This window comes from Typopeltis vanoorti, chromosome 12 (genome assembly GCF_054136105.1).
Source record: "Typopeltis vanoorti isolate ZY-2024b chromosome 12, IOZ_Tvanoo_1.0, whole genome shotgun sequence".
Lineage (NCBI taxonomy): Eukaryota > Metazoa > Arthropoda > Arachnida > Uropygi > Thelyphonidae > Typopeltis > Typopeltis vanoorti.
This window is the reverse complement of record NC_143560.1, coordinates 27,233,697-27,260,702: the sequence shown is the minus strand read 5'-3', so window position 1 is coordinate 27,260,702 and position 27,006 is coordinate 27,233,697. Positions and strand designations below refer to the sequence as shown.

Here is a 27,006-nt window from a genome sequence, read left to right as displayed (position 1 = left end):
AATTCCTGATAAATATCCTTAAGGGATATACAGGATACTATGATGGTACATGGCAAGTTTAGACCATTAATAACTTTGTACAGAAAATTTTCCTGCAAATTAGTCTTATCTATCAGGATCCAATATTATCAGGTTTTATATGTCAGCCTTCTAAAGCACTTCAAACTGAATTTCATGATAATCACTTAAATGGAAGAGGAAAGGTTAGCAAAACAGGTCTATGATGTCATGATGTTGGAAAAAAGACTCAAAAAAAGAGCACGTCTTTTTCCAGCATCATCATGGCATCAGATCTGTTTTGCTGACCATTCTTTTCCCATTTTAGTGATTAAGTGACCATACCACATGAGACTGGTTCTGCCCATAGATACTGGAATACTTTGTTATGTTAGCATTCAGGCTCGGATTCATAAGTTAAAATTGGTTTGAATACTGTATATAGAGTTAAGTGTTGATTCTCGTAGACAGGCTTATACGTTGGTTATGCATTTCTAAATAACTTAGGGAATTGAAACAACGTAGATCCGAATATAAATTAAATTATACTTTAATAGATATTTCTGATATTTCGGCAATGTCACATTGCCATTTTCTAAAGTTACTGCATTGTTATTGCCTGTGTGCACCTGACTTTTTGTAAGTTCCTTTAGAAAATGGCAATGTGACATTGCCGAAATATCAGAAATATCTATTAAAGTATAATTTAATTTATATTCGGATCTACGTTGTTTCAATTCCCTAAGTTATTTAGAAAAGAGTTAAGTGTTTTGACTAATTTCACTCTTATTCCATATAAATTTATTCAGTTACCCCCCACACACACCACACCAGTTCTGCTTATTCTGTTATCTATTTCCAGAATTAATTTGATGCCTTCACAAAAAATTGTGCCTAAGTAGTGAAAATCTTTTATTTGTTCTATAGGTTACACATTTGTACATTCAGGATGCAGCTGATATCAATATATGTGCCTATTTTTATAGTATGCTTTTTTTTAAATAAAAAATGCTCATGTTCATGCTAAATTAGTTACGGAATCCTGCAGAACGTGTACTGGATTTGCTTCAGAGTATAACATCATTTGCATAAAGTAAATGTAAATGCAGATATTAACATTTCCAATTTTGATAACTATTTAATGTTCCTTCAAAAACATGATCTATACAGATGATGAATAAGTAAGGAGATTGTGTGCAGCCTTATCTACAACTGATTCTACATTAAACCATCTTCCTGTACTGTATGCCCACAGATGCCCACAGATGCGAAAACCTTTTGACACTTCTGAACATGTCAAAAGGAGAATCCAGTCTGATATTAGGGTAATCAATGCGTTTCGTGGGATGACTGTTTATTATTATATGTCAGAAAATTAGCTTTTCTTTTATGAAAATTCTAGTTCTTAAAGTGGTAACTATTATGCTTGTACAACAGTTGGAAAATTTATGTATAAAGCATGTGATTTCGTGTACCAATTCGTACATCCAATATTTCTTTCTCCCCTTCAGCATGAATCGACTATTCTACGCACATTGCAAAGGTCGGCTCTACGAAGTGTGGTGGGTGTACAATACTTTAGTTCTATTATTTTGCATTATACTGCAATATCATTCTTCAATATATTGCAATATTATACAATTCTATTATTATACTGCATTATATTGTAATTCAGTTCTAACAGTGGAGTTACAACAAAAAATATAGACCACATATTGATTTGTATAATATGCTGTTAATACTATACAAATAACATTTTGAAGAGCTCTTCTCCTAGTATCTTGTCACATGCAGGATCCAGCAAATTATGCAAAATCCTACTTGCCTAGTAAAAAATTTATACACCCAAGACCTCTATTTTTTAATAAGTATCAATAAGTCAGTAGAAGTTCCATAAACTGATCCAGAGGTGCTGCATCAGTGTTTAATAAAATTTTAAAAATTTGTTTCAAAATTTATTTTTTATTAAATAAAAAATAATCTATGATAAGTACATAGATTTTTCAACCAAAAAACGAATGTGACAGATGATAACTGACAATGGGTTTAATAGGTCATGATATAAATAGTTAAACCGACTAGTTTCATCACCTATACTAGCTAGGGTCTTCTTCTATGTTAGGAAGAACAAAAAAAAATACAATTAGCAGAAAACTGAACATGTAGGAACCATTACACAAAAATAAAAAAACAGAAATATGTGGAGCATGGAAGCTGGCAGGGTCAGTCATTGTTCAGTAGGTATGCATGATAGTTGGCAGAAAAGTTAGTCTGACGTGTGGAAAGAAATAATAAGTGACTTCCAAATATCATAAAATCATTCTTTGGATTCTGCTGAGTATGCTTTTGAGTGGATAATTATTGTAATCTCCTTGATGTTGTGGGCACTGAAGTTGTCTTCTATGTAAGGCATGAAGACAGAGGTGAAGATGAGATTTCGACTTTCTCAACTGTTTTTTTTATTATTATTATTATTACGGGTATCTCCATGGAGTCAGTAGACTCATCGCGGGAGACCCAAACTAGCAAAACAATATCTGTCATATCTCTTCTTGAATTCATTTACAGACGAAGAGCTCACAACTAAGTCAGGCAATGAATTCCACTCATTCACCACCCTCCAGGCAAAAAACCTTGTTCTGACACCTTTGTTAACCACACTCTTCTTTAATTTCCAGAGATGACCTCTTGTTCTTCCATCACTATCACACAGCTGAAACATTTCCCCTGCATCAATCCTATAAAAACCTTTTAGTAATTTGAATGTTTCTATCATATCCCCTCTTCTTCGCCTATCAACCAATCTCTGCAATCCACAAGCTCTCAATCTATCAATGTAGGGAGTATTTTTTATATCACTCACCAACTTGGTCACTCTTCTCTGAACCCTCTCCACAGCCTCCTGATCTCCAAGGAATCCAGGTGACCAGACCTGAGCACAGTAATCCAAATGTGGAAGTATCAATGCTTTATAAAGGGGAATAATAACCTCTTTATCTCTGGATGTCAGTGTGTTCCTCAACAACCAAGTAATCCTATGTGCAATCTTGGACACCTTAGCAATGTGTCCTCTGAACTTCATCTCCCTATCTACCAATACCCCTAAGTCCCTAGCCTCATCAATCTCTTGGAGTACCTTTCCATCGATGTAGTACACAGCTGGTAATCTTTTAATCCCAAAATGCATGACTTTACACTTTTCCACATTGAACTGACATCCATTTTCTTTTGCCCATTTTACCAGCTTATTTAAATCCTCCTGCAAACTTTCAACATCAGCTTGATTTTTTTATTGCACTACACAACTTTGCATCATCAGCAAACAACTGAATATCTCCCTTTAAGCCGTTTCCTATATCATTTATATACAAATTAAACAACATTGGCCCAAGCACAGAGCCCTGAGGTACACCACTGGTCACCTGCCTCATTCTGGACTCGGCTCCTCCATACACCACCTTATGGTATCTCTCCCTGAGCCATTCTCCTATCCATATCACCAATTTAATATCCATTCCCATCTGCTCCAATTTGCGTAACAGTGTTCTATGGGGTATCCTGTCTGTTTTGTCATAATGTAAAAATTTAATCTTGACAGTTGTTATATTTGAAACTCAATTGCTCCAACTATGCTATTCCCCACCTATATCCAACCTATATTAAATTTAGTCATGGAGTAAGATAATAATATAATATATATATAATTCTATTTTAGTTAGTTAGAAGGCTTCAGATTCATATCTGTGATGGTGCATTGAAGGATCAACATGCGTATTCTAAAGAATGAAACTCAGTTCCATAAAAAAAAAATAAACCATTTGCCATAAATATATAAATAGATACAATTCTCTATAATAAGTAATTTTCTCTCTCTAAGATGATCTGATATTTCTTATTCTCTACAGAATTACAATTAGTAAATTCATTTTTATTTTTCTAAGTACAGTGGAACCTTGAACATAATTTGTTCCTAAAGGCTGTTTGGAAACCGATTTGTTTGAAAACTGAAACCATTCACCCATAAGAATTAATGTAAAGTGGATTAATCCGTTCCTGAACCCCACTTATTTAAACCTTTATAACAGTACTTCATGCATAAATTTGCATACAAAAACAATGAAGGGTTTCTACCCCAACAAGTCTTCAACTGATGAAACCAGCCTGTTTTGGAAAAAATTGTCTAGGAGGACCTACATCACTCAGGAGGAAAAAGCATTGCCAGGATACAAGTCAATGAAGGACTGACTCTTTTGCTATGTGGCGACTTCGAGTTCACGCCATTGCTTGTGTACCACTCTGAGAATCCAAGGGTGTTTAAGAAAAATAATGTGATGAAAAGTAAATTGTCTGTTATGCAGAGGGCTAACAGTGTTGTGTCCCATTCTTGTTTAATTATATATTTCCCTTATACTTTCCTTTCCATTATATATCTTAGCCTTTTTCTTCGTGTATCGTCACCTCCGTACTAGAAATCTAAGCTCTTGCTCAACTTAGTATCCTAAAACATTTATTTTTTAAAACTGCACCATTTAGGATATTTAGTTTATAAAAAAAAATTAAAACAAGAAGCAAAATCCTAAATAAGTCTAGAAGTGAAATAATTATGCAGTCGTAACCTTGATCTTGTGACTTAACTTTTTCTTTCCCCCTCCCCCATGCCTAGGTTTGTACATTATAACAAGCAGTGCATTGAATGGGAATTTCAGACAACCGAATATTTGATAAGCAAAAGTTTATTAAACTCATAAATACAATACAGTACCTTAAATTCTAAAATCTACAATTCAATACTAAGATGATACAATGTTAATAAGATAAGCAAAATACAAAAAAAAAAATTAAAATTTCACACTGGCACGTGGGATAAACTGTTATGCCCCCCACTAAGGACTCTACACACATAAGATAAAGGGGCTTTCCCGTCAATGATTAAGTTGGCTTAAATCTCTCACCCGCTTAAGAACAATAATATGACACAATAATTCAATTAGACACAATTCGATTATGCACATTAATTTATAAGAGTTATGTGGGCTTAGCAATTCCGTTACTACAATGAACGCCACATTCAATTCTCTTGACCTTTCTCAGTTAAGGGTAAATTACATATACTAGTATCTATACACACTATCGCTTGTTCAGTAACACTGATAAACTAGTTCCCTCTTTCTCTATACTATTAACACGTTCGCTGCCAACTACGAGTATACTCGTAGTTGGTAAACCAGCTACACAAGCCAGCTACGAGTATACTCATATGACGCTTACCGCCGGCAACGAGATTACTGTTGTGATCTTGAAGAAGTGAAAATGCTTGGCTTGTGGGGCTAGCATCAAAACTGTGTATTCTCATAGATCGTATATGCTCTGCACAAGCCAACTACGAGTATACTCGAGTATACTGGTATGACGCTTACCGCCAGCAACGAGATTACCGTACTGACCTTGAAGAAGTGAAATTGCTCGGCGTAGGGGAACAGACTATGCCGAAGTAGCGTGGCAGCGAACATATTAAGTGAGCTAAAGTCCTAGTTCAACTCTCATTCAAGTCCTTCAATTGTTTAGTAATATGAATTACAATTACAGCCATATTAAATTAACAGAATTAACATAAAATCTTTCACAATACTGTTTGATGAAACTCGTCTACTAGACGTTACTTGTCTGCGATTCCTGAAGAAAATCTCCTTCTGTAGTGGGACATATTTTGGGGTACTTGAGGGTCATAATATAAAAGGGTTAGGACCCCATCTCGGTTGCAGCATATCAGGCTTCTTCTAAGGAAACACGATCTATATGCTGTTCTGCAGTCATCAGATTCGCCATGAGGATAATCACAATTTCCACTGATAGTCTCCTTCCTTTAGACTAGGGTTGGCATAGTATGCAGCAAATACCATTCTTCCCAACCATGTGGTGTCCTTTGTTCTCAATGGTAGGAAAACGGGACCTAAATCCCACTCACTAATATTCCATGCCGTGGCATACGGAGGGGACTCCTGACCATCACTCAGGAAACTGCATAAGGTAACCTCCAAACGAAAACTGGCAAAAGACCTCGTGTGTGTGTGTGGGGGGGTCCTAACCCTTTTATATTATGACCCTACTGGCACCTCCTGCAATTAATTTTCTTCCCTCCGACATTTGGATATGTTTCTCGTAACCTGTTAGGGTAGCGTCTCCCTGCTGAACCTTCCATCTTTGGTGGGCCGTGTGCACACGACTGACGTGGCAGTGTCTAAATCGGGAACTGTGACCTTGGACTTCACTTCGGTTCTAGGTAACCATATGAGTCAGCTTTATCGAACTCTATCAGCTCACCTATTTTTTCTAAGAATTAGCATAACTTACAATCTCTTGTTTCAAGTGATTAACAATCAAGCCTTTTACATGCAAAATTCTTATAACTAAATACTGTAAATTAATTATCTCATTTTTCTAATATTATAGAATCAATGTTCTTATACGAGTCAACAATTATTCTTTTCAATATATTTATTTCATTTTATACTTAGATGCAAGCACGATTTTCTTATTAAGGTTTCTACTTGTTAAATTGTGACCAAGTAAATTTTCCTATGAAGTTCACAAAGACACAAATTTAACAATGGTTCCCTCCCTCCTTAAAAATTAAAAAAAATTTTTTTTTTTGTCAAGGATATACTGCTTCTTATCCACTCTTCATGCTGTGGATTCCCCAGATTACAGAAGTAAAGTGAGCCCTTGTTTTTGACAGCATTGTCATTTAGCTTTCTATTGGTGTAATTCATCCCCTTGGATTCCTTCCTGTCAACTGACAAATTTTCTTTTCCTTCTCTCCTCATTCCTTCAGGACTTGCTGCTTATTGAAGAAACAGCTGGTAAATTGTAGTCACTAAATTCTGCTATGTGCTTTATCCTGACTGTTTTTTCCCTTTTTAAGTTTCCTTCTCCTATTTGCCCTACTTATGTCTTCTTTCGCACCTCGGTTAGCTGTCCGAGATGCATCCCAGGTTAAGATCCTTTTGTTAGAACTCCGTTCATCAGAGGTATGTTCACTCAGGGGATAAACTCCCTTCCTGTGGTCTACTTTACCATTCTGTCAGGGGCCTAAGGTTATACCTGGTTTGTTCTTCTGGTTCTCATAGTTTCCTTCCCCCATCCTGGTTGACATTCATTCATTTGGTATACTTGCCCCAATGCACTCTCCAAACCGAGTGTACCTGGAGAACTGTCTGTCTGAGACTGGATCCTCCTACTCTCCTTGACATCTAACATTATTCTTCTTACTTGCAGGGGCATTTATATTAAAGCTTTCTCCTAGACGAGGATTGTGGTCTTTTCTTTTGATCTGCTTCCTTTCTAGCAGGTATGTCTCCCTCCTTACATAATCACACCTAAATTTATACCTTGACAGGAAATCATTACCCAGAATCAGTTTAATGTGTGGGAGAGAGGACCTTGACAGGACCAGAAACTCTTGCCAAACACACAACTTGAATTCCAGTAGGTATATCTTAAGATTCACCGATCTTGAAGCGTGAGTGCTGGAGGTTGTAACACCTGATATTCTCATATGTCGCCTGAGATGGGTGATATTATCCTTAATATAGGGCTGTATTGTGATAAAGAAGTCCTCAGACATGATGGATGACTGGGCTCCAGTGTCCAGCAAGGCTTTGCACTGGCTATCACCATCAATTCATTAGGCTGCTCCTTCTTTCCTTGCCCTTTATTCCATACTCTGCTCGTATAAGTGTGCGAGTTTAACACGTTCGCTGCCACGCTACTTCGGCATAGTCTGTTCCCGTACGCCGAGCAATATCACTTCTTCAAGGTCAGTATGGTACTCTCGTTGCCGGCGGTCAGCGTCATACAAGTATACTCGTAGTTGGCTTGTGCAGAGCATATACCATCTATGAGAATACACAGTTTTGATGCTAGCTCCACAAGCCAAGCATTTTCACTTCTTCAAGGTCAGTACGGTAATCTCGTTGCCAGTGGTAAGCATCATACGAGTATACTCATAGCTGGCTTGTGTAGCTGGTTTACCAACTACGAGTATACTCGTAGTTGGCAGCGAACGTGTTAGTTCTCCATTATGGCCCTTACCAAAGCGTTTGCTATTTACATAACAGTCACGAGCAAGGTGTCCAATCTTGTCATACTTGAAGCACCTTGGGGGGTTCTCTACTATTGCTCAAATCAATAGTTCTCGCTTGACTCGGAGGATTTACTGTTGCTTGTTGGGAGGTGATTTCTGATAGCCTCTGCATTACTGAATCCAACCGATCGAGAAGGGGTCTTTTAGATGCTCAACTTCTTCTCGTATTAACCTAGTGGTCTCATCAGTTCTGCTATGACTAGGCTCTGGGGTCCTTACAGACAAAGTTCCCAGTTGTGTCATCACCTCATCCAACTGATCCATAATAGGCTTTTGGAGAATTCCTATTTCTTGTCTAACCAAAGCCTTGATATTATCTGTATCAGCATAGGACCCTGCCAATTTATTTATCAATGGTCTATCACTCTCTTCTATCCCTTCTCTCATCTTAGGTATTTCTCTCTTTTCCCTACTTTCTTTGATTTGTTCATGCCTCTTTTCCAGGTTCCCTTTCTCTTCGACTACATTGACTGGACCTGGAACAACTGCAGGACGGAGATCTCCAAGCATTTGTTCACGTTCTTTGTGCAGTCACATAGATTGGTCAACCTTTTGTTAAATGCAGTCTCTTTTAATTCTGCTTTGACTCCCTGTCTGAACTGCTGGAAGATGGCCCAATCTAGGTGAGGCTTTACTTCACCTTGGACACTCAGGGTACTTGTCAACATTGGTAATCTGTTGTGAAATTTGCAAAATTCTTATAACTAAATACTGTAAATTAATTATCTCATTTTTCTAATATTATAGAATCAATGTTCTTATACGAGTCAATAATTATTCTTTTCAATATATTTATTTCATTTTATACTTAGATGCAAGCATGATTTTCTTATTAAGGTTTCTACTTGTTAAATTGTGATCAAGTAAATTCTCCTATGAAGTTTTCAAAGGTCACAAATTTAACAATAGTAAGGCGTGGGTGACCAGGCAATGTTTTATTGAGTGGATGAAGTCTTTGCCTCATGTTTGAAAAAATACTTTCAAGAAAAAAATTTGCCAATAAAATGCCTTCTTGTGATGGACAATGCTTCTGCTCATCCTCCAGATTTGAAGGATGAGTTTGATTTTATTGCAGTGAAGTTCCTGCCCCCTAACATGACTCCTCTAATCCAGCACATACACAAAAAGAATAAATACAATAAATAGACTATAATAAATTTAGTTTAATCCTTTATCCAAGTGTAAGCAAACAAAGTTTGCACCTGAAGTATATTCAGGACTGAGGCAACTCGTGGTAAAGGTGGACCAAACTCTCATCACTCCTTGTCTCAGTATCTCCCATAATTCAAAGCACATCTCCTCAGACATGTGCAAGGAGATTATTTCTCTTACTGCATAGCATTAAGGTCTCAGTCCAGAGTTGCCTCAGTCCTGCTTTATTGACTCTTCTTGAGACACACTGGGCCTCTGTCTCACTAAAAACATAGTATCTGGCCACTATCCAGACCGGTTTTGACCTTTATTGAGGTCTCAGTCCAGAGTTGCCTCAGTCCTGCTTTATCGACTCTTCTTGAGACACACTGGGCCTCTGTCTCACTAAAAACCTGTCCAATGAGATTTGTTTTTGCCTGCATTTTAAAATGTTTCTGAAGTGAGCCATGGCATTGTCATTGAAAAAGTTTATGATGAGGTTTGCTACAGCTTTGCTAGGGTGATAACTTTCCACAAAACTTTACACCTCATCCCATTTCGCACACATTTCTTTGATCAAAGAATTAGGAACATCCTCTCTTCCTTCCTCTGTCTCTGAAGACATTTCCTCCACTACCGTCTTTTGCTGCTCCTTCTGAAGGTGTTCCAGTTCTTCCGTGGTGAGCTCATTCCTGTCCACTGTCAACTTCTAAGCCCATGCTTTTGTCCAGAGACAATATTATCGACAACAGCAACATACTTAGCCTTAAAAGCTTCGATGTTTGCCTGCTACAAGGAGAGATGAGTCTGGCCATAATTTTCTCCAGGCCGAGTTCATGGTCCTGTAAGTCACTTTCACCCAGGCTTTGTCAAGGATACTTAAGCAATGGAGGATATTGAAGTGATTTTTTCAGAATTCTCTGAGTGTTAATTTTGTGTCAGATGTCACTTCAAAACACCTTTGAAATAGTGCTTTGGTGTATAGTTTCTTAAAGTTCGAAATGACCTGCAGGTCCATGGGCTGGATTAGAGGAGTCATGTTAGGGGACAGGAACTTCACTGTGATAAAATGAAACTCGTCCTCCAAGCCTGGAGGGTGAGCAGGAGCATTGTCCATCACAAGAAGGCATTTTATTGGCAAATTTTTTTCTTGAAAGAATTTTCTCAAACATGGGGCAAAGACTTCATCCACTCAATAAAACATTGCCTGGTTACCCACGCATTACTATTAGCCCTCTGCATAACAGACAATTTACTTTTCATCACATTATTTTTCTTAAACACCCTCGGATTCTCAGAGTGGTACACAAACAATGGCTTGAATTTGAAGTCCCCACATAGCAAGAGAGTCAGCCTGTCCTTCATTGGCTTGTGTCCTGGCAATGCTTTTTCCTCATGAGTGATGTAGGTAATCCTTGACATTTTTTTCCAAAACAGGCCGGTTTCATCACAAGTAAAGACGTTGGGGTAGAAAACCCCTTAGCCTTTACACAGTCACTAAATTCTTGCACATATTTCTCAGCAGCTTCTTGGTTTGAACTAGCAGCCTCCCATGCCTAACCACACTATGTATGCCACCTCTCAAATTTCTCGAACCACCTTCTACTAGCTTTGAGCACATCAGTATTACCACTCTTACCACGGGTTTTCACACTATCACCAGCTAAATGTTTCTGGTTTATCCAACTCAGCAATGATTTTTTCCACTTCAATTGTCTGTGATCTTTGTTTATTAAGAACCCTCACACCTTTTGCAACATTAGCTTTATTGATCACCTCTTTTATTTTTGAGTATTGTACAGATTGTTGATTTCACCATACCAAACTGCATAGCAAGACCTGAGACACGAACACCATTTTCATATTTGGATATGATTTCTTTTTTCACCTCTATCGTAGTTCTAACAACTTTTCACTTTGTTGATATCACTATCCTTCTTCGGTCCCATGGTGGCTTATTTAATAACAATTTATAAAAAAAATAACAAACCTCAAAAGAACATCAAGAAAAGGCACTGCAAATTGGAGCAGGTGTCTGCGCTGAGCGGAAGCTGCTCCTGTCATACATCTCAGCCCATGGAACACATGGTTGCAGGATTGCCTGTTTGGGAATGAAGATTCTGTTCGGAAACCGGTGCGTAATTTTGTTCCGAAAATATGTTTGGGAACATACTTGTTCAGGATGAGAGTCGTTCAACAACCGAGGTTCCATTGTATTAACTTTTTAATACATATAAAGTATTAAATGCCCATTCTAGGAATTGCATAAATAAGATCAACAATATTCTATCATATTCTGACATGCACAGTTGAATTCAATACTGAGAGATAACATTAACTACTTTACAAAACAAACTGAACATGGTATTCAGCTAAAACTTATGTAGTTTTACTTGACCATATGAGAATTTCCTTTGCAGCACTTGTTTTATTGTTTTTACTCATTCATTCATTTCCTTTCAAATTCCTTAGAATATACAAAGTAAAAAGGCCTCACTTAATTAATATACTTGCATATGTCTTCTTTCAGTAAGCAAGTTAAACACATCTTTCTTTCATTTTTTTAAAGTAGGGATGAAAAATAATCGCTTATACAATGGGAATACATTTAATTGAGCAGTTCCAACTGCAATTCTAATAAAAGGAACTTTACTTTTACTTTCCAAATTGCTCTTTGGAACATATATCAAAAAGCTTGATACATTATACTGTCCTTTAAGTATTAATTTCACAGTTATGTATTCTTGGAGAGTAATTAAAGATGCATGAAATAACTTTTCTGAAATTAGAGAACTTAACTTGGTAATTTATTACACTTTTTTCTGCTCTCCTTTCCTGCTTGCCTACCAGCATTCCTGTTACACAGCAAAAAAGTTGTAATAGAAATTTATTTATTTAAAGGCCTCACTTAACTAATATACTTTTAGAACAGCTGTTCTAAAAAACAACAACTAATGTGCATGCCTGTTACTGAGATTCATAGCAAAATTCAAGTAACAAAATGGTTGCCATTACTAACAGGAATGTTTTTAGCATGTTGAAAATAACAGGTAGCTGCATTCCAACCTTGTGAAGTGCTATTATAACTATAATGTTCTCATAATTCCCCCCCCCACTGTTTGTTAATCTGTACACCTAGACAACTCTTTCTCTACTGATAAACAGGCAAATGTGTATGTGCACACCACCATTAATGGAACAGGACTTGTACGATTCTGTGGACAGTGTGAGGGTAACAATATTTATGGTAAGACTGTGCATATATATATCAATTTTCCTCCAGAATGATATCTCAAGGTATGGATTACTTCATTTAAAATTTTTAGTTTGGTTTCCGAGAAAGTGAAGAGCTGGAATTTTATTGCATTTCTGAATACAATAACACCCTACTTCTTCAAACTGTAAAGAATATAAATATAAATGGTAGAACAGTGGCATAATGAAGGGAAAAAATAATTGTTACTACCTCAGCAAAAGAATTTTTTTTATTATTATTATAAATTTACTCTAAAAAACGCTATATTAATAAAAGTAGATCATTACCAAGTATTGTTTTGGCTAAAATGCCTTTGCATGTAAAATACAGGAAATATCTTTTTATTAGTGCAATTCAAATGGCATTCCTATAAAGGTCATGGCAGCACTGCTAGTATTTTTTAACTTTATAAAATATTCTCCTTTACATTTGCTGCTTAAACAAATTCTACCCCACAAAACAATTGTCTTTTTGCCTCTAGGGTTATACTTTTACTGCTATTTAATGATTTTCTATATATTTAGTTAATTCACATTAAGCATTATCAAGTCTCACTCTCAGTAGTAAAGAAAATCATAGTGTTCTTTAACTACTATCAAGTTACTTCTAAAACCCACTCTTCGAACAATGCTCAAAGATCACATCAGAGATGCTTTGATATCTTAAATTACTATGAAGGTTCAGCAATATATCTTAAAATAATACTAAACTATAGTAACATGTAAGAAATCAAATTTATTATTTTCTACATACAATCACAATTATTTGCAGAACTAAGAGATACTATCTAAACATCTATATTTACAATAAACCAACAAGTTAATTCAATTTAAAAGCATGCAATATGTGTCTTGAATCATTGCAGAATTACATATGCTAGCAAAATACAGGAATAAACAATTTCTTAATGAACAAGATGTTTCTTCAAGTATTTTAATTTCTTTTTATGAAGTTTGTTAATTCCAGAAACACTCAAAAATTCCAGAACCACAAATATCTATATTAGTTATTTTAGTATGCATTAAAGGAATGTACCATCCAGATGTATTTACTTTATAAGCTAGTTAGCATAGAATGAAATTCCTGGCTGATAAGTTGAAACTAAATTAACTTAGCCCTGAATTAACTGAATAAGAAATTGATATAAATGGTTGGAAAAGCATAAGTATTTGTATTGTATTGTATTATGAAAAAAATAAATTTTGTATTTGTTTATGCAGCTAACAAGCCAACGATGGTATTCACTTGCAGGTTATATTAGTTGAATATGTTTGGTATTGCCTAGAAGTAATGATGCTGAATGTTAGCAACAATTCAAGTTCACACAAGTATACTGATACCACAACTTGCTGTTTCAATTATAACTCTGAGATCAACTTTTAAAAAGTCCGAATGTTTTAGAGCAGTGGTCGGCAACCTTTTTCATATGAAGGGCGCAATACTGTGGGCGCTGCGTTGCCGAATCCTCCTGATCTAAATAATTAAACTTAAAATTACAATTGGCATGAATGGTTTTGAAGTGTCTTTCTATATCAGTTTTTTTAGAAATTGCCACACTATTATTGCATAATAAACGAATATATTTGCCATTATGATTGATAAAGCAAGCCGCTCACATCTCATCTGACAGATTCATGCTAATTTTTAACATGAATATTCTTTTTGTATTCATTTTTTATTTTTAATGGTATTTTATATTCATTCATATGTGACAAAAATATGTTGTAAAAGCGAGATAAATAAAATAACATTTAAATATGAAATCTCATTTTTCTTAAAAACAACTAATCATAGAATTTCTAAGCCTGAAATGAGAGAAAAAAATGCCTGTGTCTTGAGCCCTCCATAATTTTCAAATTTTATATTGCCTCTTCATATTAAAAAGGTTGCTGACCTCTGCAAGATGTGCTTTACATTTATGGAAAATACTAAGGAAAGAGGTCTGGAGCTTGCTCCACCTTTCCTACGAGTTGCCCATAAGGCACTACTTATGCTTGCATCTGCTGAAACTTTTAGTTTCTATATATTCGCCATGAAGCTCTTGTAGTTTCTATATTTGGCTATGAAATAATGTTGGATTCAATGTTCACTTAATTTGTACCATCTTGTATTATATTTGCAATGTTTTTTCTTTATGTTTGCTTGCATTTTAGCACATACTAGTAATGAATGCATCTCTCAGATATACTGCAATCCACGCTGCACGCTCCAAACCAGTTTACAATAATTTCTCTGAGGGCACACTAAAAATTCATTGTAGACACCATGGTGCCCACAGGCACTGCGTTGCCGACCTCTGTTTTAAAGGATAAAAAGGAAAAATCAAGATTTTTTTTTTTTTGAGTGGCTACAATTAAAACATTTCTGCAAATAACAGAAATGCATTAATTTCTCTTTTGAAAACAATATAAACTGACTTGTTTTATTTGAACAATTAAAATAAATGCACAGCACCAGAATCATTTTTGGACAACCAGCACAAAGGATATCTCAAACTTTAACTGTAGTTTTTTGTTCAACTTGATAAAATTATCGTTTATCTCTTTTCATTTCAGTACTTCAATTGTATTAAACTGCATACTTGAAACATTCATCTCGCTCTCTGAAAACTAGAAAAGTCCAAATGGCTATATTTTAGAATAGCTGACATCCATATTCACATGTTTTTCTGTTTCCTGAATAATAATCCAGGTTCAAGGTAGTGAGTGATAGCTTGTCATTATAATGAACTCTTAATTAAGTGTCTTGCTTGAAACACTTAAGGATCACACAATCTCATCTAAAAAGGCAAGGTTTTTTTCCTCATTAATTAGAAATTCATTCAGTTTTGAAAGAAGGTTTTTCAAACTACAATTGCAAGCTTCAAATTACAATATTTTGAATAAGACTATTTTATAATAATTTAAGTTTCACATTCAATTAATTCAAAATCATGACACTGTGGGGCTGATGTATACAAATGCACAAGTTTTATAAAGAACTAATTAAATTTTTGAATTTTTTATAGTATAATGACATTCACATAAATGCGATAATTTTAAAATACAAAGAAATTAAAATAACCCTTTCTTTTAGGCTTGCACGGTGATCCGAATGCATTTTTGGAAATTATGGAGACAACTACCGTGTTTGAATAAAAACTTTAGTTTACTATTACTAAAATTTTACAATTCGACGTTTCGACCTTTATGTTAAGGTCATCTTCTGGAGCGTACAAATATACACTGGAAACAAGCTATACCACAATCATACTGGTTCGTTAAAGACACTGACTAACCGCTACCACAATTGTTGGCCTGACCTCTGGTGGGAAAAAAAAAAAAAATTTTTACATCCGCGCTAAAGTCCTATTATTTGTGTTGTCTACTATATACATATATTAACATTATATTAACATCATTCCAGCCAGTTGGAGTGGAATGGTTTATAATAATAGCAGATTGGCTAGAGTCCTGACTTGTGTTGAATCTTTCAAATTAGGTTGGCTGAATGTGTGCCATCCAGATCCTTGGAATTTTCATACCATCTTTGTTGTTGATGTTTGGGTGGTTTATCAGGATTTCGCAGGATTCTTTAAATTTTCTTTCGTACCATGTTTTTGTACGGTGTAAGGAGCAGGTGCTTTTCCAGTTGATTTGGTGTAAGGTGTTGAGTGCGTGGTCTGAGAGGCCTGCTTCACCATAATGGTTATATTTAATGTGTCTAATGTGTTCTTTTTTGCGTATAGGGATTGTCCGTCCTGTTTCACCAATGTACGGTAAGTTACAGGTGCAGCGGATGCAATAGACTCCAGGATGTGCTAATGGGAGGAGAGGGTCCTTAGAGGAGCTGAATATAGTTTTAAGTTTAGTGGGTGGTTTAAAGGTGGCATTAAGGTTATAATGTTGTAGGATTCTGTTGATTTTTTCGGATAACCCTTTAATGTATGGGATGGCTATGGTTTTACTGTAGTCTAGATTCGTTTTTGTTGTGGTTTTATAGAGTATTTTATTGACAGTATTTTTGTTATAGCCATTGTTTATGAATGTGTCACTAATGATTTTTAGTTCTTGTTTCAGGGCCTGCTGGTTAGAGCAAATAGTTGTGGCTCTGTTTTTAAGGGTGTTTATGACTCCATATTTTTGTGCTGGGTGGTGATATGAATTCGCATGTATGTATTGGCCCGTGTGTGTAGGTTTTCGGTAGACCGTGAAGGATAGATTGCCTGAAGGAAGACGTGTAACTAGTGTGTCTAGGAACGGGAGCGAATTTTGGTTTTCGATTTCGATGGTAAATTGTATGCGTTCGTGTTGTTTGTTTAGGTGGCTGAGGAATGTGTTTAGCGTTTGTCGACCGTGCGGCCAGATCGCGAACACGTCGTCAACGTATCTGAGCCAGATTGTCGGTCGAAGCGTGGCGGAATCAAGAGCCCTTTGCTCAAAGGTTTCCATGTAGAAGTTCGCGATTGGGGGGGATAATGGTGAGCCCATGGCCGTACCTTCCTTTTGTAGGTAGAATTTGTTTTGCCACACGAAGTAACCGGACTTTAGTACGTGGGCAAAGAGGGCCGTAATGTCGGGCGGAAATTTGTTTTGTAGTAGGAGAATTGTGTCATTGATGGGGACATTAGTGAAAAGGGCAGAAACGTCAAAACTGACTAATAAGTCGTCTTTGTCGAGTGTTATGTTTTTGATTATGTTTATAAAGTGTTGTGTGTTTTTTATGTAGGAGGGGGAATGACCTACCAACTCCTTGAGTGTTGCCGCTAATTTCTTGGCTAGGTGGTAATTGGGACTGTCTATTCCTTCCACTATTGGTCGAAGGGGCACATTTTGTTTGTGTATTTTCGGAACCCCATATATTCTGGGGGGGCGGGCGTAGTGGGGTTTGAGTTTTTTAACTGTGTCTGGTGGCCAAGAAGTGACGGACTTTAATAGTTTTTCTGTTTTGTCCTTTATCCTCTTTGTTGGGTTATAATTCACCATTTTATATGTGTTGTTATCGGCTACTAGTTGGTTCATTTGAAGTATGTATGTTGACCTGTCAAGGACAACAGTGGCACTGCCTTTATCAGCTTTCGTTATTATTATGTTTTGTTTGGCTTTTAACGATTTGATTGCTGCTAATTCTGTTTTAGTCAGGTTATTCTGTATGGTTTTCTTGGTATTTAGGACATTACTGGTTTCTAGTCGTATTTTGTCTGCTATGTTGTTAGGTAGGGATCTGATGCCTCTTTCAATGTGGTAGATAAAATCTAATTTGTTTACCTTTTTAGGCGCTATTGCGTAGTTCAGTCCTTTATTCAGCAGCGTGAGTTCGCCGTTGTTCAGGGTGTGGCTTGATAAGTTGATCACATGGTTCTTGCTTGTCGGTGGTTGGTCGCTCCTTGTCTCCCTTGTTTGTTGTTCATTGTTGTTTCTCGGGGAGGAAGTCCTCTGATTGGCCGCCATATTTTGCCGTTGTTTCAACCAGTGGAATTTTTTCTCGAGTTTTTCTTTGTTCTTTTCCAGGGTATGCTTGGCCGAATTGTTAGTAATTCTTTCAAGTGTTTGTAGAATGTCTTGGTTGACATAGTTGGATAGTTCTAATTGTAATTCAGAAACTAGATTTTGTGTTGTAGCTAGGTTTCAGGCTAAAAAAGAAATTTACGTCCGCTAAGGCACTTCGTATCTATGACCGCACAGAAAAAGCAATGCTTAGGGAACAGATCCAAACAGCCCGCCGAAACCTAGCTACAACACAAAATCTAGTTTCTGAATTACAATTAGAACTATCCAACTATGTCAACCAAGACATTCTACAAACACTTGAAAGAATTACTAACAATTCGGCCAAGCATACCCTGGAAAAGAACAAAGAAAAACTCGAGAAAAAATTCCACTGGTTGAAACAACGGCAAAATATGGCGGCCAATCAGAGGACTTCCTCCCCAAGAAACAACAATGAACAACAAACAAGGGAGACAAGGAGCGACCAACCACCGACAAGCAAGAACCATGTGATCAACTTATCAAGCCACACCCTGAACAACGGCAAACTCACGCTGCTGAATAAAGGACTGAACTACGCAATAGCGCCTAAAAAGGTAAACAAATTAGATTTTATCTACCACATTGAAAGAGGCATCAGATCCCTACCTAACAACATAGCAGACAAAATACGACTAGAAACCAGTAATGTCCTAAATACCAAGAAAACCATACAGAATAACCTGACTAAAACAGAATTAGCAGCAATCAAATCGTTAAAAGCCAAACAAAACATAATAATAACGAAAGCTGATAAAGGCAGTGCCACTGTTGTCCTTGACAGGTCAACATACATACTTCAAATGAACCAACTAGTAGCCGATAACAACACATATAAAATGGTGAATTATAACCCAACAAAGAGGATAAAGGACAAAACAGAAAAACTATTAAAGTCCGTCACTTCTTGGCCACCAGACACAGTTAAAAAACTCAAACCCCACTACGCCCGCCCCCCCAGAATATATGGGGTTCCGAAAATACACAAACAAAATGTGCCCCTTCGACCAATAGTGGAAGGAATAGACAGTCCCAATTACCACCTAGCCAAGAAATTAGCGGCAACACTCAAGGAGTTGGTAGGTCATTCCCCCTCCTACATAAAAAACACACAACACTTTATAAACATAATCAAAAACATAACACTCGACAAAGACGACTTATTAGTCAGTTTTGACGTTTCTGCCCTTTTCACTAATGTCCCCATCAATGACACAATTCTCCTACTACAAAACAAATTTCCGCCCGACATTACGGCCCTCTTTGCCCACGTACTAAAGTCCGGTTACTTCGTGTGGCAAAACAAATTCTACCTACAAAAGGAAGGTACGTCCATGGGCTCACCATTATCCCCCCCAATCGCGAACTTCTACATGGAAACCTTTGAGCAAAGGGCTCTTGATTCCGCCACGCTTCGACCGACAATCTGGCTCAGATACGTTGACAACGTGTTCACGATCTGGCCGCACGGTCGACAAACGCTAAACACATTCCTCAGCCACCTAAACAAACAACACGAACGCATGCAATTTACCATCGAAATCGAAAACCAAAATTCGCTCCCGTTCCTAGACACACTAGTTACACGTCTTCCTTCAGGCAATCTATCCTTCACGGTCTACCGAAAACCTACACACACGGGCCAATACATACATGCGAATTCATATCACCACCCAGCACAAAAATATGGAGTCATAAACACCCTTAAAAACAGAGCCACAACTATTTGCTCTAACCAGCAGGCCCTGAAACAAGAACTAAAAATCATTAGTGACACATTCATAAACAATGGCTATAACAAAAATACTGTCAATAAAATACTCTATAAAACCACAACAAAAACGAATCTAGACTACAGTAAAACCATAGCCATCCCATACATTAAAGGGTTATCCGAAAAAATCAACAGAATCCTACAACATTATAACCTTAATGCCACCTTTAAACCACCCACTAAACTTAAAACTATATTCAGCTCCTCTAAGGACCCTCTCCTCCCATTAGCACATCCTGGAGTCTATTGCATCCGCTGCACCTGTAACTTACCGTACATTGGTGAAACAGGACGGACAATCCCTATACGCAAAAAAGAACACATTAGACACATTAAATATAACCATTATGGTGAAGCAGGCCTCTCAGACCACGCACTCAACACCTTACACCAAATCAACTGGAAAAGCACCTGCTCCTTACACCGTACAAAAACATGGTACGAAAGAAAATTTAAAGAATCCTGCGAAATCCTGATAAACCACCCAAACATCAACAACAAAGATGGTATGAAAATTCCAAGGATCTGGATGGCACACATTCAGCCAACCTAATTTGAAAGATTCAACACAAGTCAGGACTCTAGCCAATCTGCTATTATTATAAACCATTCCACTCCAACTGGCTGGAATGATGTTAATATAATGTTAATATATGTATATAGTAGACAACACAAATAATAGGACTTTAGCGCGGATGTAAAAATTTTTTTTTTTTTTCCCACCAGAGGTCAGGCCAACAATTGTGGTAGCGGTTAGTCAGTGTCTTTAACGAACCAGTATGATTGTGGTATAGCTTGTTTCCAGTGTATATTTGTACGCTCCAGAAGATGACCTTAACATAAAGGTCGAAACGTCGAATTGTAAAATTTTAGTAATAGTAAACTAAAGTTTTTATTCAAACACGGTAGTTGTCTCCATAATTTCCAAAAATGCAAATTAAAATAACTTTATACGAAGTTTAATTAAATAATGTAAGACAGTTGAAATACATACAGATAGTTTACAGAGCCACTGTTAACTTTCACTATAGCAAATGCATTCTCCTTTAGAATAGCATCACATCTATAGACATGTTCATTCATGATTTTTTGATAGTTTGAGTATATAAAAGTTTTATGCTGGCTAAATTGTGTAATTCAGACAGCTTGGTCAGAAAGCTGAATCACATTTGATTAGAAAAGAAGTTTTTTCCATATTCCATGAAAACAGAATATGAAAATTAAATAGGCACTTTCTTAGTGAATATTACGTGTGATTCATGAAAGCATAACAGAAAACAGAATAAGAAAAGCTGTTGCAAACAAACACTTGGCAAAGAATATATCAGGTTGTCTAGTGCATCTCAAAACAAATAACAGTATAACAGTACCAAAGCACTCAAGAATTGTGCTCTCTAATGATATATATATATATATATTTTTTTTTTACACCTGAACATGTGAGTGGTCTGGCACTATCTTGTTGGAGAAGAACCCATTTTTGATTGAGCAAGGGCCTGCTGAATGCATACTGAACAGCATGCACTTGCTACAGTTGCTTAAGGTAAAAGGAGTGGCACTGGTGCCACTTCTTATAACTTAAGCAACTTTCCAAGATTCCAAAAAGACAATATCACTTTGTTCTTGAACTAACCTATTAGCAAGGTCCAAAGTACTGATTTTGTACATTTGGATGATTGCTGGAATAAATTCACTTCAGTAATTTAAGGGAAACTGTGATATCACAGTTTCCTTTGAAGTATTGGCTTCAGATGACAATCTAAGGGTAAAAAAAAGTTAAAAATCAAATGAGATTGGTCATGTGGAAAAAAAAAAGAAGTTTGTAAATCAGGCTTCTTGGATCATGCTCCAACATCCTACACCAAACTGATTGGAAAGGTACCTGTTCCATACATCATACAAAAACCTGGCATAAATGCAAATTTAAGAAGTCTGTGAAATTTTAATTAACCATCCTAATCTAAGCAATAATGATGACATAAAAATCTCAAGAATATGGATACATTCAGTCCCCATAACTACAAGTTCTTCTCAAGTTCAACTACAAAACCTCAGTTTACGACTCTAAGCAATATTTCGTGTATTAGCCACTATCCATACTATTTATGTTCTAATTTATCTGGGAGTAATCACAAACTGAACTTCTGGATACCATTATAAACAGTATGAAACATCATTGTGAATGCTGTTTTTGAACACTGTCTTTATGAACCTATTTGTTACCGAATTAAATTATTTACTGATAATTTTTATGGGTGTTTCTTTCACATCTCATATTATACTGTTTTTCACTAAATTGCATAAAAATTCATTATAGATTTTAAGTTATGATTTTTCTCTTTGTTCCTTAAGTTATGGAATCCAATCTAGCTCTGACCAAATAACTGAAAGAATTCTTGCAGGAATGAAGGCTTTCTTCAGATCCCACCAAACCACTATCCAAATCTTGGTCATGTAAGTGTGCCAACACAGTATGGTTCAATTAGCATGACGCAAAGTGTCTTTTCTCACAAGGAAAATGAATTATTAACTCAATGTTATGAACATATTTCCTAATCAGTGATAACACTTCGATCATGTTGCAAGATCATATTTTTTTTCTTGCAATGACTCACATGTCTAGCAAAAAACAAATCGCATTAATAGCCTTCTTGGATTCCAAAACATCTGATGTCTTTATCTGTTTGAGACCTCTGCTTTTTCTTATCTATACCTGTTAATACTATATAAATCTCAAATCTGCCTGGTCTTAGCATATTGCTCACTCTCTCAAAATGCTTTATGTTATCAGAAAAGGGCAATCCAGCTTATATATGATTCCTCTCTTGGTCTAACAGACCCACCCAATCACTTTCTCCATGATGTTCTGTTTCTGTCTTTTCAATAGGTATTTCACAGATACCGAATTGCTGAAATTGCTTCCATTATTTCTCCAAGCCCATAAAAATATATATAGCTGCTGGTCAACATCCATTCAATATCCAGATTCAAATCTACTCAATTAAATTTTCAGCCTCCTTTTTCATTCCATCCACTTCTGTTCTATGGAAGTCTTCCTCATACTATTTTCCCTGAGGACTATAACTTCTGACTGTTCAAGAACAATATCAGCAGGTTCTTACCACTTGCTCATAAATACCATTAACATACTATAGGTTTTGCAATCTCTCATATGTGGGATTAATATTTTTTAAAAAAAGTAACTTTTATAATTCATCTGAATTATACAATTTGACATACAATAGAATATCATTTCAAATGCAAATTTTACCTCAATACCAAGAAATGGTGATACTTCTGAACCTGTGGCAATAATAATATTTTTTGTTTTTACTACTTCTGATGAACCATCTCTCTTTACAGCAGTAACTTCATTTTTTCCTGTAATTTTTCCATGGCCTTGTATATGAATAACCTTAAAAAGACAAGTAAATATTAAAAGAGCAGCATTACATATTCTTCAACACTTTAAGCTTTCATATCTGTGTGTGTATGCATGAGTGTGAATTTCTATTTTATTTACATTTAAACTATATTATGCTTTAGAAGATCTCTGCAACAGTTTTGAAGACTGTAGAATGCAGTTTTAAATACAAAAAAAATAGAAGGGAAGATATATTAAAAAAAAGAAAAAAAAAAGAAAACACACATTAAAGCAACATTTAAAATCAAAGTATTTTGCAAGTGTTCATAATAAATGAAAAATATCATTTCAAGAATGCCACTCTCTTGTTATATTTCAATATTCTAAACATTATCACTGAGCAAGCCATCTTGATTTTGATGTAAAGGTAATCTTGCTGTTTTTAGATTATCAGTTAAAGATTACTTTATCTTTTCAAGCAAAATTATCATATTGTTTCCTTATTGTTTCTTTGTTTTAGGGTCATAAATTAAAAATGATAGCCTTACAATGAATTCTCTCTCTCTCGCTCTCTCTCTATATATATATACTGTAAATATTATCATCATTATTAAGAATAACCACAAGTCAGGGACTCATCAAGGGAGGCCACATATAACCAACACCAGCTGCTGTCACATCTTTACTTGATTATGCACTCTATGAGAGAAAAATCTAGCTCTCACTCCCTTCTTCACTGCATTCATTCTCCTTCTATGGATGCCTTCTTGTCTTCTCCTTACTCTCTATAAAATGAAAAATTCCACCCACTGGTATGTTATACAGAATACAAGCATATATATGACCCTTTTAGAAGTTCAAAAATCTCAATCATATCACCTCTCTTTCTCCTGTTTGTTAATGTCTGCAGGCCACAAATTCTAAATTGATCTTCATAATCTGTGTTCCACAATCCTAATATCTTTAACACTCTCCACTATATCAGCATCACCATGGAAATCAGGAAACTAGACTGGGGCACAATAGTCCAAATGAGGTCATATCGTGGCTCCTGTAAAGAGGCAAAATAGATTTCCTTATGCTGACATGTTAAGATTCATTTCAGCAATTTCAATTATCCTCCAAGTTGTATTTGCAATCTTTGCTATATGGCCATTGAACTTAAACTTATTATCTACAAAAAACAAAGACTCTAGTCTGATCAGTTTCTTCTACCATAATCCCGTCAATATAATACTCTACTGGATATCTCATTACACTAAAGTGCAGGACTTTACATTTACTAACAGTGAACTGACAACCATTTTCATGTGCTCACAATTTCAACCTATTCAAATCATTCTACAACTATTCCTGATTATCCTGCCTATCTTTGCAATATCAGCATGCATACAGCTATATGTCAACTGTTAAATAATTCCCAATGTCATTAATGCAAAGATTGAATAAAAACCAAACAAGGAATGATCCCTGTAGAACACCACTGGTCACACTTAAATTTTGCATGCTCAAATTCCCCACATACCACTTTTTCATATTCATCAGTCAGCTATCCTCTCATCCATACTATTATTTTATAATCCAATTCCATATTCTCCAATTTATGAAAGAGACTTCCACGTATCCTGTTCAAATGCCTTAGCAAAGCCTAAAGTATCATATTGTATCCACTTTTCTCTAGTACAGCATGATCACTGTCATTAACCTAAGGCAGAACAGTCATGCCTTTAACTAAAACCACTTATGACACTAAATCAGATCTAATGCTCTTTGACCTCAAGTTCCTTCTGTCACGTTGCTTGAGTTATTCAGATATTACTCAGAATGCAACAGCTCAATAAATTCAGTTTCACTCTTCTGAGATTTCACTGCTACCCAATCAATATTCAGACAATTAAAGTCACCCATGATGATAATTCATTTTGTGCCTGTCGTGTTTATTTGGTAATATATTCCATCATCACTAACAATCAATCCACTAAGTCTGTAAGACCTGATAGGTTGAACTTAAATTATTTTTTTATTTACTTGGATTTGTTATGATGCACTTTTAGTTACAATTCATTTTTAATGTAATTTCAAAGTTTTCATAAAACAGCATGAGAACTGTTGGACTAAACAGCATAATATAATGTTAACAGTTCGAGACACAACACACAAAAAACATGTGTACTGCATGACCATCAGCACTGTAAAAAGCATTAACAGAAAAAGAGAGAGGGGTAGCAGAGGAAATGAAGAAATATCACACTGACATGGTTACTGAGATAAAGATGACCAAAACAAGTAATATCCTTTCAAATATTAATTATAGGATGATTTTTTCTGATAACATTAATCAGAAAAAGGTGGATAGCTGCAGTATTTAACATTTAATATTAAGGGAAAATTTTTCAATTAATCTCCAAAACATTCTTTAAAAATGTTTCATTTCTAAAGACTTATGGACCTCACAAATCAATTCCATTTTGTCATTCCTCATCTCCTAGAAACTTAAAAAGCAAAATCTGTGCACAGTAGATACAGGAAGGATAAGATAAATTACAGCTTTATAAAAGAGGAATAATAACTTCCACATCTCTGGATATCAGTGTTTCTTAACCCCCCATGTGCTCTTTTGAGCTATTTTGTTGACTTTTTTTTTTTTGCAAATGTTACTGAATTTCAACTCTTCTCATCATAATCTTCTATCCATACTCTAGCCTTATCAATTTAATCCACAACATGTAGACTTTTTATCCAAAAGATTAAATTTCTGCATTTCGCTGCACTGAACTGGCACCATTTAGATTATCAAATCTCTAGATCAACTTTATTCATGATTGACTTTATTAAATTAAGTTCTTACAGTCAAATGAAACTGCAGGACTTATAGCTAAATTCTGTTTCTTATATTTCTATTTCTTTTTTTTTTGGCACTGTTTGATATTATCTTTCAGAAATGAAAATGTGAAAATACAGTATACAGCTCTGAGAGTTAGGAAGTGAGGACCCCCCCCCCACCCCTGAAGATCAAACTGCTTAATTTCTAGAATAGCAATATAAGTTGCTTTGTATCCAATAAGAATTTAAATGTTAGATATATGCCAAAATAAGATTATTATTTGCTTATTTGTAATTCTATGGAGAATATGACTTTTGGTCAAAGTGCTTCAAGAAGGAGATAAAGGAGCATAATTAATTTAATATACATGAATGCATCTATTATGTATAATTATTTACAGTAAATATCCATCCACTGTAATTTACATGTCGATTTTAAAATCAATGCACCACATGATAACTTTAACTGGGGCGTCGCCCGGTGTTAAACAAGGCCCAAGGCCCCCGTTGTTTTCACCAGGGAACCAGGGTGAACAGCGAAAAGTCAACTACTGGAACAAATCTGAAAAAACACCCCAACTCAACATCACCAGAGTTAGAGATCGCTACTACCACCATAAGAAGCCTGAATGGCAAAGAAATGGAGCTAGCTGAGGAATTAGATAAGTACCAGATAGACATAATAGGGGTGACTGAAACAAAAAAGACAAAAACTGGCGAGATCATTCTGAGCAATAAATACAAAATGGTATATTCAGGAAATGACAAACAAGGAAAAGAAGGAGTAGCCATTGCATTCAACACTAAATACAAGGCTAATCTTCTTGAATGGAAGGCAGTCTCAAGTAGAGTGATGTGGGCAAATATCAGAATGGGGAAATGAACAATGAGACTTATTTGAGCCTATCGTCCCACAGAAGACTCTACTAAGGTAGAAGTGGAGGAATTTTTTTGAGGCTCCAGAGAAAGACTGACACAATGAAAAAGGAAAAGTTGGTCCTTGTTGGGGAT

At 35.8% G+C, this 27,006-nt stretch overlaps 1 protein-coding gene across 1 annotated transcript in view; it reads right to left on the bottom strand.

Annotated features, from left to right (window-relative positions):
- LOC150100645 (dihydrolipoyl dehydrogenase, mitochondrial) overlaps positions 1-27,006 on the bottom strand; it is a 233,655-nt gene that overhangs the window by 112,804 nt on the left and 93,845 nt on the right. Inside the window, exon 6 of the mRNA XM_090402080.1 lies at positions 23,080-23,223. Within this exon, the coding sequence (XP_090258206.1) occupies positions 23,080-23,223 (144 nt within the window). The remainder of the gene's footprint in view (positions 1-23,079; positions 23,224-27,006) is intronic.